Raw genomic sequence first — 12084 nt, forward strand, 5'->3', positions numbered from 1 at the left:
GCCTCTTACCTGTGACTGTATTTATGATGCAGCACCTCCTCTTATCTGTGACTGTATTTATGATGCAGCACCTCCTCTTATCTGTGACTGTATTAATGATGCAGCACAGCCTCTTACCTGTGACTGTATTCATGATGCAGTACTTCCTCTTATCTGTGACTGTATTCATGATGCAGCACTTCCTCTTATCTGTGACTGTATTCATGAAGCAGTACTTCCTCTTATCTGTGACTGTATTCATGATGCAGCACTTCCTCTTATCTGTGACTGTATTCATGATGCAGTACTTCCTCTTACCTGTGACTGTATTCATGATGCAGTACTTCCTCTTATCTGTGACTGTATTCATGATGCAGTACTTCCTCTTATCTGTGACTGTATTCATGATACAGCACTTCCTCTTATCTGTGACTGTATTCATGATGCAGTACTTCCTCTTACCTGTGACTGTATTCATGATGCAGTACTTCCTCTTATCTGTGACTGTATTCATGATGCAGTACTTCCTCTTACCTGTGACTGTATTCATGATACAGCACTTCCTCTTACCTGTGACTGTATTCATGATACTGCACTTCCTCAACCATGTATGCATGTTTGGTGGGACGTTGATGGATTATTCTCCTAACCCTCAGAAAACTGGACACGTGAATCTTCTTGTAATGTTCCCATGAAACGTGTCTAGGACATTTAATATCTTAAGTTCTGAGAACATAGCAACCGCGTTCTTGGTACGTTCTATTTGACATTAAGGGAATGGTCTCTGGTAAACATTCCTTGCACATCACAGGAACATTCCTATGAGACTCTTAAGGGAATGTTCTCTAAAGTTGTGGGAGCGTTTGTTGTTAGCTGGGCAGTCACTCCTGCAAGCCAGTGTCATGATCTCACAGACTACTGCTCACTTGTCAGCCGAAGAGCTGCATTGACCACAGCTGTAGTTAGGCAGTCAGAGCATTACCACATTGACAACAGCTGTAGTCAGGCAGTCAGAGCATTACCACATTGACAACAGCTATAGTTAGGCAGTCAGAGCATTACCACATTGACAACAGCTGTAGTCAGGCAGTCAGAGCATTACCACATTGACAACAGCTATAGTTAGGCAGTCAGAGCATTACCACATTGACAACAGCTATAGTTAGGCAGTCAGAGCATTACCACATTGACAACAGCTATAGTCAGGCAGTCAGAGCATTACCACATTGACAACAGCTGTAGTCAGGCAGTCAGAGCATTACCACATTGACAACAGCTATAGTTAGGCAGTCAGAGCATTACCACATTGACAACAGCTATAGTTAGGCAGTCAGAGCATCCCCACAAATTCCCTGAATCACTACATGCCTCATCTCAGAGGAGAGCCACACAGAGCCCAGCGTGTCTGATAATACCCTGGCATTGTAGACCTGATCCGTAAATATATAGAATTACACATCACTTACCTGCACCTGCTCAGTAAATATATAGAATTACACATCACTTACCTTGCCAGTAGAAACTACCAGGGCCTCCAACAACCACCCTGTTATTCTGTTGGAGAGAGCGAGAAAGAAAGAAAACAAATTTATTTGAAAAAGATAAAATAAAGAAAAACAAATATAAAAAGAAAGAAAGAGAGAGACATAAGTTATGTTATTCTGAAAGAAGGAACCAAGACAAGAAGGTCTGAAATAGAATCCAAGCACCGGAGAATAATAGTTTATAATAATGTTTTTAATTTATCTATTTTATTTATCTATTGTTGTATGGAACACTGCAAAGTATGCACCTTGGCAAAGAGAACACAAAACACAATACGCACCCTAACAAAGAGACAAAAAGGACACAAAACACAATACGCACCTTAACAAAGAGACCAAGAGAACACAACACACAATACGCACCTTGACAAAGAGAACACAAAACACAATACGCACCTTGACAAAGAGACAAAGAGGACACAACACACAATACGCACCTTGACAAAGAGACCAAGAGAACACAACACACAATACGCACCTTGACAAAGAGACAAAGAGGACACAACACACAATACGCACCTTGACAAAGAGAACACAAAACGCACCTTGACAAAGAGACAAAGAGAACACAACACACAATACGCACCTTGACAAAGAGACAAAGAGTACACAACACACAATACGCACCTTGACAAAGAGAACACAAAACACAATACGCACCTTGACAAAGAGACAAAGAGGACACAACACACAATACGCACCTTGACAAAGAGAATACAAAACACAATACGCACCTTGACAAAGTCAATACTGAATCCAGCCTGACAGAAGCCTTGTCCCTCTGGAGAGTTGGCTTCTGTTCAGATTAACACAAACACAGAACGATTTAATAATCTCTCAATGGTAGACCAGGGGGGGTTTATCTCAATCTGCAGTTATTGATATAAACAGATATACAGCCAGTTTCCCAGACAAGATCTAATCCCGGACTACAATGCACTTTTTAAATTAAAAATCTTTAGGCTTAATTTGCTGGGTCGAGAAAAAAACAATTTTCTCAGTCACTTACTAGATCGGCAAGGAGAATATTCAACAACTTCTGTTCCTTTCTTCAGGAAACATGTTCCAACAGGCTCTCTCTCTGATACGCTGTACGTGCTCCACTGGTAGAGAGGAGCACAGGCCTGGGAGAGACATAACACCTCATGAGTACAGTCAACTACAGCAAGGCCACGCAACAGTCAAAGAGACTCAATAGACTCATGGGTAATCTCTCGTTACAGACTGTTCGCTAGCTAGCGCACCCAATATTTGGTTCTGGATTCCAAGATAAGGACATGACAGTCACCAGGATGTGTTCACCATCTGACCGTAAGTTTCTGAGATAAGGACATGACAGTCACCATCTGACCGTAAGGTTCTGAGATAAGGACATGACAGTCACCATCTGATCGTAAGGTTCTGAGATAAGGACATGACAGTCACCAGGATGTGTTCACCATCTGACCGTAAGGTTCTGAGATAAGGACATGACAGTCACCATCTGACCGTAAGGCTCTGAGATAAGGACATGACAGTCACCATCTGACCGTAAGGCTCTGAGATAAGGACATGACAGTCACCATCTGACCGTAAGGCTCTGAGATAAGGACATGACAGTCACCATCTGACCGTAAGGTTCTGAGATAAGGACATGACAGTCACCAGGATGTGTTCACCATCTGACCGTAAGTTTCTGAGATAAGGACATGACAGTCACCATCTGACCGTAAGGCTCTGAGATAAGGACATGACAGTCACCAGGATGTGTTTACCATCTGATCGTAAGGTTCTGAGATAAGGACATGACAGTCACCAGGATGTGTTCACCATCTGACCGTAAGGTTCTGAGATAAGGACATGACAGTCACCATCTGACCGTAAGGTATGACAGGTTTTCCAAACCTTTGGGCTTGCTCTCCACCTGAATCTTCCTCTGATCCATCTGCAGCGTTCAGTGATCATTTTTCTTACTTTCTCCTCAAACTCCGTCCAGTTCTCATGAGAAGTCTCTGGTATCCACAACGATTTTATCCCTCCTGGATTGTCCCTCTAGATCCGGGTTTCCCATAAACTCGGTCCTGGGGCCTCACCTTGGTGCACGTTTTAGTTGTTAGCCCCCTACCACTACACAGATGATTCAAATCATCATAGCTTGATGATGAGTTAGTTATTTTGTATCAGCTGTGTAGTGCTAAGGGGCAAAAAACTAAACGTGCACCCAGGTGAGGCCCCAGGACCGAGTTTATGGGAAACCCGGATCTAGATAGTCTGTTTACCCAGTCTTTTGTAATACTGATTCACAGACAGTGCTGATGTCATCTCATGTGGACTTCTAGTTTGTTGCCCTCTTGCTTCAAGTCTCTTTCAGGACAACCACGTCTCCCTGGGAGAACTGCAAACCGCTATTAAGGTCTTGGACATCTCTGGTCAGCTCGTCCATTCTTTTGTTAGTTGAGTCAATCAGTATTTGGACAAATCTCTTGAAAATATGTTCCTGTTGTTGTAACAACTGTTAGTAAAACCCTTTTAGTTATTTGAAAAGATCCTTCACCTGTGATAGAGAAACACTGTCCTCGCCATAACTCCCACCTTTGGATTGGGATCCCATGGTATCAATGTAGGCTAACGCTGATACTCCACGCATTTGCAGATAAGGGGCAGGTCGCATGGCAGATTTAAACATCAACAAACAGCAGGGATTTAGACAATCTGCGGTCCCAGCTACAAGGGCTAACCGCGCCGTGGGCTGTGCTCAAGCTGTCAAGGAAACCTTGCTAGTTTGATAGCTAGGTAGCAGCTACGCTAGCTGCTACGCCAAGCAGCTCTTAAAACTTTTCGTTAGCAAGATCCCTGGATAGATATCCACGTCGCGGGATCCAAATTCAAGATCCCTGGATAGATATCCACGTCGCGGGATCCAAATTCAAGATCCCTGGATAGATATCCACGTCGCGGGATCCAAATTCAAGATCCCTGGATAGATATCCACGTCGCGGGATCCAAATTCAAGATCCCTGGATAGATATCCACGTCGCGGGATCCAAATTCAAGATCCCTGGATAGATATCCACGTCGCGGGATCCAAATTCAAGATCCCTGGATAGATATCCACGTCGCGGGATCCAAATTCAAGATCCCTGGATAGATATCCACGTCGCGGGATCCAAATTCAAGATCCCTGGATAGATATCCACGTCGCGGGATCCAAATTCAAGATCCCTGGATAGATATCCACGTCGCGGGATCCAAATTCAAGATCCCTGGATAGATATCCACGTCGCGGGATCCAAATTCAAGATCCCTGGATAGATATCCACGTCGCGGGATCCAAATTCAAGATCCCTGGATAGATATCCACGTCGCGGGATCCAAATTCAAGATCCCTGGATAGATATCCACGTCGCGGGATCCAAATTCAAGATCCCTGGATAGATATCCACGTCGCGGGATCCAAATTCAAGATCCCTGGATAGATATCCACGTCGCGGGATCCAAATTCAAGATCCCTGGATAGATATCCACGTCGCGGGATCCAAATTCAAGATCCCTGGATAGATATCCACGTCGCGGGATCCAAATTCAAGATCCCTGGATAGATATCCACGTCGCGGGATCCAAATTCAAGATCCCTGGATAGATATCCACGTCGCGGGATCCAAATTCAAGATCCCTGGATAGATATCCACGTCGCGGGATCCAAATTCAAGATCCCTGGATAGATATCCACGTCGCGGGATCCAAATTCAAGATCCCTGGATAGATATCCACGTCGCGGGATCCAAATTCAAGATCCCTGGATAGATATCCACGTCGCGGGATCCAAATTCAAGATCCCTGGATAGATATCCACGTCGCGGGATCCAAATTCAAGATCCCTGGATAGATATCCACGTCGCGGGATCCAAATTCAAGATCCCTGGATAGATATCCACGTCGCGGGATCCAAATTCAAGATCCCTGGATAGATATCCACGTCGCGGGATCCAAATTCAAGATCCCTGGATAGATATCCACGTCGCGGGATCCAAATTCAAGATCCCTGGATAGATATCCACGTCGCGGGATCCAAATTCAAGATCCCTGGATAGATATCCACGTCGCGGGATCCAAATTCAAGATCCCTGGATAGATATCCACGTCGCGGGATCCAAATTCAAGATCCCTGGATAGATATCCACGTCGCGGGATCCAAATTCAAGATCCCTGGATAGATATCCACGTCGCGGGATCCAAATTCAAGATCCCTGGATAGATATCCACGTCGCGGGATCCAAATTCAAGATCCCTGGATAGATATCCACGTCGCGGGATCCAAATTCAAGATCCCTGGATAGATATCCACGTCGCGGGATCCAAATTCAAGATCCCTGGATAGATATCCACGTCGCGGGATCCAAATTCAAGATCCCTGGATAGATATCCACGTCGCGGGATCCAAATTCAAGATCCCTGGATAGATATCCACGTCGCGGGATCCAAATTCAAAAAGGTAAGCAAGCAAACTTTTTCGCTATAACTCTTTTTCAGAGACTTTCAAAACAACAAAACGGGCTCTCCGTCATCCAACACGTGATCGAACCATGGAGATAAGGACACGAGGTCCCTTTCTTTTCTTCCTATTGTGTTATTGACTGTACTCTTGTTTATTACATGTGTAACTCTGGGTTGTTGTTTGTGTCGCACTGCTTTGCTTTATCTTGGTCAGGTCACAGTTGTAAATGAGAACTTGTTCTCAACTAGCCTACCTGGTTAAATAAAGGTGAAATAAATCAATATTAAATGACACTCACCAGGATGTGTTCACCATGTGACCGTACCGTGGCTCCAAACCACTGGTTGGACTTAAACTCCATCTGGAGCCCCTCGTTATTCTTACGATCATCTGTGAGGGAGAAATCATTGTGGTTTTAATGAAGAAACACCATCACTTTAGGGGTGCCTGCTTGAAAGAACCTCTACTTCGTGTTGTTTTCATTATGGCACACAAAATATATATTTATAAATGTACCCCCGTTAAACAAGCATTTATTCTTGTCAAGTCAAGGTACTCCTTCCCTGTTTCAGTCCCTTTTCTTCCATTTGCTGCCTAATGAACATGACCCAGTGTAGGCTGAAAACCCAACGTATCTCCACCTCCTGCCAAAAGGACCAACAACATGTACAACCGGTAAAGTATGAGTAAATATCATGTTATTCAACAGTCCGTCTTGTAGAGACTATTGTCTTTTTTTTTTACAGCTACTTTTATCGGACAGATATTAAATGGATTTACCATGGTAACCGATAAAGGAATAAGGTGTCACACAGGTTCCGACGCCCGCCACATGTGGCAGGGGGCTACAGTCCATTACGGATTAGAAAGGAACACCCAGCCGTGATCTGACCAACGATGCCTCTCTACCAGACGAACTCAAAACATTTAAATCCACGTTTCAACAAAAAACAACACAGAGCCGTGCATGAGGGCCCCTGCTGACCCAGAGGACTGGGTGATCTCGCTCCCCGAGGCCGACCTGAGTAAGGTTTTTAAATCAGGTCAACACTCGTAAAAGCCTCATGGCCGGACGGTATTTCAGGGTGTGTTTTCAGAGCATGCTCAGAACAGCTGGGAGATATATACACACTCATTTCCAACCTCTCCTTGTCCCAGTCTGTAATCCCCACATCTCAAGATGACCATCATTCCTGTTCCTAAGAACTCAGAGGCTTCATGCCACAATGACCCTGTAGCACTCACTTCTGTAATCATGAAGTGCTTTGAGAGGCTGGTTATGGCACAATGACTACCACCCTGTAGCACTCACTTCTGGAATCATGAAGTGCTTTGAGAGGCTGGTTATGGCACAATGACTACCACCCTGTAGCACTCACTTCTGGAATCATGAAGTGCTTTGAGAGGCTGGTTATGGCACAATGACTACCACCCTGTAGCACTCACTTCTGGAATCATGAAGTGCTTTGAGAGGCTGGTTATGGCACAATGACTACCAACCTGTAGCACTCACTTCTGGAATCATGAAGTGCTTTGAGAGGCTGGTTATGGCACAATGACTACCAACCTGTAGCACTCACTTCTGGAATCATGAAGTGCTTTGAGAGGCTGGTTATGGCACAATGACTACCAACCTGTAGCACTCACTTCTGGAATCATGAAGTGCTTTGAGAGGCTGGTTATGGCACAATGACTACCACCCTGTAGCACTCACTTCTGGAATCATGAAGTGCTTTGAGAGGCTGGCTACCATCATCTCAGACACCCTTGAGACCCACTCTAATTTGCATACCGCCCCAACAGATCCATAGATGACGCAATCTCAATTGCACTCAACACTGCCCTCACCCACCTAGACAAGAGGAACACCTATGTGAGAGTACTGTTCATTGACTACAGTTCAGCGTTCAACACCATTATCCCCTACAAGATTGTCACTAAGCTAAGGACTCTGGGTCTGAACACCTCCCTCTGCAACTGGATCCTGGACTTCCTGATGGCCGACCCCAGGTGGTGAGGGATAGGCAAGGATCTGATCATGGACTACAGGAAACGTGCGGAGAGCACCCCCCCATCCACATCGACGGGGCTGTAGTGGAGCTTCAAGTTCCTTGGTGTCCAAATCACTAAAAGACGTCAAATGGTCCAAACACAGACGCACAGTCGAAAAGAAGGCCCGACACTGCCTCTTCCCCCTCCGGAGGTGGAAAAAGTTTGGCATGGGCCCTCAAATCCTGAAAATGTTCTACAGCTGTACCTTTGAAAGCATATTGACTGCAGCACGGCAAGTGGTACCGGTGCATCAAGTCTGACACCAACAGTCTCTGGAACAACTTCTATCCCCAAGCAATACGACTGATAAATAGCTAACAAAATAGCTACACAGACCGAGTTCACCTTGTATTTTTATTTACCTTTTATTTCAGTACTTTGAACTGTCTCTATGCACATTCACAGAGCCCTACACACACACACACACACACACACACACACACTGTCACTCCAACATGCTCACACAAACACTCACTCCATCATCTGATCACTCACACATAATATGAACATAAATGTATACTGACTCTACAAACCCACTCCCACACAAGCTGCTACTGTGTTTAACTTAAATCCTGTTTGTCTAGTCTCCTTACCCCAAAACATACCTACCTCCATCACTCCAGTATCCCCGTCTCCTTACCCCAAAACATACCTACCTCCACCACTCCAGTATCCCCGTCTCCTTACCCCAAAACATACCTACCTCCATCACTCCAGTATCCCCGTCTCCTTACCCCAAAACATACCTACCTCCATCACTCCAGTATCCCTGTCTCCTTCCCCCAATACATATCTACCTCCACCACTCCAGTATCCCCGTCTCCTTCCCCCAATACATATCTACCTCCATCACTCCAGTATCCCCGTCTCCTTACCCCAAAACATATCTACCTCCACCACTCCAGTATCCCTGTCTCCTTCCCCCAATACATATCTACCTCCACCACTCCAGTATCCCTGTCTCCTTCCCCCAATACATATCTACCTCCACCACTCCAGTATCCCTGTCTCCTTCCCCCAATACATATCTACCTCCACCACTCCAGTATCCCTGTCTCCTTCCCCCAATACATATCTACCTCCACCACTCCAGTATCCCTGTCTCCTTCCCCCAATACATATCTACCTCCACCACTCCAGTATCCCTGTCTCCTTCCCCCAATACATATCTACCTCCACCACTCCAGTATCCCTGTCTCCTTCCCCCAATACATATCTACCTCCACCACTCCAGTATCCCTGTCTCCTTCCCCCAATACATATCTACCTCCATCACTCCAGTATCCCTGTCTCCTTCCCCCAATACATATCTACCTCCATCACTCCAGTATCCCTGTCTCCTTCCCCCAATACATATCTACCTCCACCACTCCAGTATCCCCGTCTCCTTACCCCAAAACATATCTACCTCCATCACTCCAGTATCCCTGTCTCCTTCCCCCAATACATATCTACCTCCACCACTCCAGTATCCCTGTCTCCTTCCCCCAATACATATCTACCTCCATCACTCCTTGTTAATATGGTACTGACACTGTATATAGTCACCTTCACCCTATACATATCTACCTCCATCACTCCAGTATCCCTGTACATTGTTAAAATGGTACTGACCCTGTATATAGTCACCTTCACCCTATACATATCTACCTCCATCACTCCAGTATCCCTGTACATTGTTAATATGGTACTGACCCTGTATATAGTCACCTTACCCCTATACATATCTACCTCCATCGCTCCAGTATCCCTGCACATTGTTAATATGGTATTGGAACTGACAAAAATATTTCCTGTATATAGTATGCTTACTTACTTAGAGTATTTCATATTTCTTATTTCTCATGTTTTTTTCTCGTAATATATTGTTATTGATTATTGCAATGTTGGATTTGCAAGAAAGGAATTTCACTGTACTTGTCTATGTGACATTAAAACAGTCTGATGTTTAGGCAAGACATCGAGTACCCACAGACAAATGGACTGGTTGATGTTTGGTATTCCTGACGGGAGCAGCAGTGATGAGTTTATCATCAGAGCCTGGAGATTAAACTAGATTTTCCCAAGAGGAAATGACTCACAACCAACACCCGTTAATACCCCCCTCTGTCTAGCCAATGCAATCTCTGACACACATGTTACTCAATGAGGAGGGACAGCCATGAGGCAATGTTTCCACTAGTGTGGTAGAGTTGGTTGTGTTGCAGAAACACAGTGCATTTGGAAAATATTCAGACCCTTTGGCTTTTTCCCCGCCCAAAAAAAATTTACGTTACAGCCTTATTCTAAAATGTATTAAATACAATGTTTTTTCCTCAATCTACACACAGTACTCAATAACGATGAAGCAAAAACAGGTTTTTAGAAATGTTTGCTAATTTATTACAAATTTAAAAAAATGAAATATCTTATTTACATAAGTATTCAGACCCTTTGCTATGAGACTCAAAATTGAGCTCAGGTGCATCCTGTTTCCATTGATCATCCTTGAGATGTTTCTACAACTTGGAGTCCACCTGTGGTAAATTCAATTGATTGGACATGATTTGGAAATGCACACACCTGTCTATATAAGGTCCCACAGTTGACAGTGCATGTCAGAGCAAAAACCAAGCCATGAGGTCAAAAGAATTGTCCGTCATGCTCCGAGACAGGATTGTGTCGAGGCACAACCGGCCGTGATCAGGAGACCCATGAGTTGGCGTGCAATTGGTCCAGCATCGTCCTGATTAGGGGAGGGTTTGGTCGGCCGGGATGTCCTTGTCCCATCACACTCTAGTGACTCCTTGTGGCGGGCCGGGCACATACACGCTGACTTCAGTCACCAGTTGTACTGTGTTTCCTCCGACACATTGGTGCGGCTGGCTTCCCGGGTTAAGAGAGCAGTGTTTCAAGAAGCAATGTCTTGGCAGTGTCGTGTTTTAGAAGACGCATGGTTCTCGACCTTCGACCTCTCCCGAATCCGTACGAGAGTTGCAGCGATGGGACAAGACTAACTACCAATTGGATATCACGGAATTGGGGAGAAAAAGGGGTAAAAAAAAAAGATAAAAAAGAAATATAATTACAACATTTTTGGGGTGTTATGTCATTAGCTACACTTTCTGATAGGAGGAGATAGTGAACATCAATACTTCCCAGTCTGATATTAACATGAAAACGGCACATTCTGAAATAGTGGGGGGGTCCGGGGGCATGCACCCCTGTGAGATTTTGTTTGTAGAACGACTGTGAGAAAGTCACTTCTGGTGACTTTTTAATAGGACATTCTACTTCAAAATGAATAAAAATGAATTAATGTTAAATATAATTAAAGCATTATAAACTGATGCAGCATAGTGGCTTCAAATAAATAGGCTGAAACTTGGCCATCAGCATTTACCTCATTGACAAAAATCTAAAGACTCTGAATGCATCAAATTCTACAATCGTTTTTTTTTTCTGGATCAAAATGGGGCTTAAGGTGTACACATGCTTCCCATGGGAAAAAGTTTGGACATTTTTGTGCGTTTTGCTCATCTGGCAAGGTTTTTTTCCAGCTGTTTGTGCACACACAAAAATTATCGAGAGACAAGCCGAAGTTTGGTAGCCGAAGTTTACGCCCCTTCATCAGTGATTGGTCAACTGTAGGGGTAACCAGAGTTCCTACTTCTTCTCGATTCAGCCGGAAACTCCATGGAGTCAACATTGCGAACAACAGCAATGACAACTTTGAGCATTGCTCGGGCCAACGGGTATAGAAGTAAGCAAGACGGAAAGCAACATACCGTCTTCAGAGGTATTTGGTTGTATTTTCTATTGTAGTCGAGGAAAAGACTAGCCATGTTTGCTAACAATAGCTAGCCGGCTAGCGCCAGCTACTTGTCTGGCTAGTTAGCCTAGCAGCATACTCGTGCAGAGATTAAGCAAGCCATCCAACTAAAGATCTTTACAACTTTTTGATCAAAAATTATTTTGTCAAAGAAAGCTTTCCACATTGCTAACACCGAAGTCAAAGTTCGGTATCAAGGTCCACCAGTGAATGGGGATAGCGCC

General features: G+C 44.5%; 1 protein-coding gene across 1 annotated transcript in view; it reads right to left on the reverse strand.

Moving 5' to 3' along the window:
* Window positions 1-12084, reverse strand: part of LOC139538933 (integrin alpha-V-like) — an 85044-nt gene that overhangs the window by 56915 nt on the left and 16045 nt on the right. The window contains exons 3-6 of the mRNA XM_071341518.1: window positions 6296-6387; window positions 2533-2647; window positions 2258-2319; window positions 1488-1533 (exon numbers count right to left, since the gene is read on the reverse strand). Of these exons, the coding sequence (XP_071197619.1) occupies window positions 1488-1533; window positions 2258-2319; window positions 2533-2647; window positions 6296-6387 (315 nt within the window). The remainder of the gene's footprint in view (window positions 1-1487; window positions 1534-2257; window positions 2320-2532; window positions 2648-6295; window positions 6388-12084) is intronic.

Source organism: Salvelinus alpinus, chromosome 14 (genome assembly GCF_045679555.1).
Source record: "Salvelinus alpinus chromosome 14, SLU_Salpinus.1, whole genome shotgun sequence".
Taxonomy (NCBI): Eukaryota; Metazoa; Chordata; class Actinopteri; order Salmoniformes; family Salmonidae; genus Salvelinus; species Salvelinus alpinus.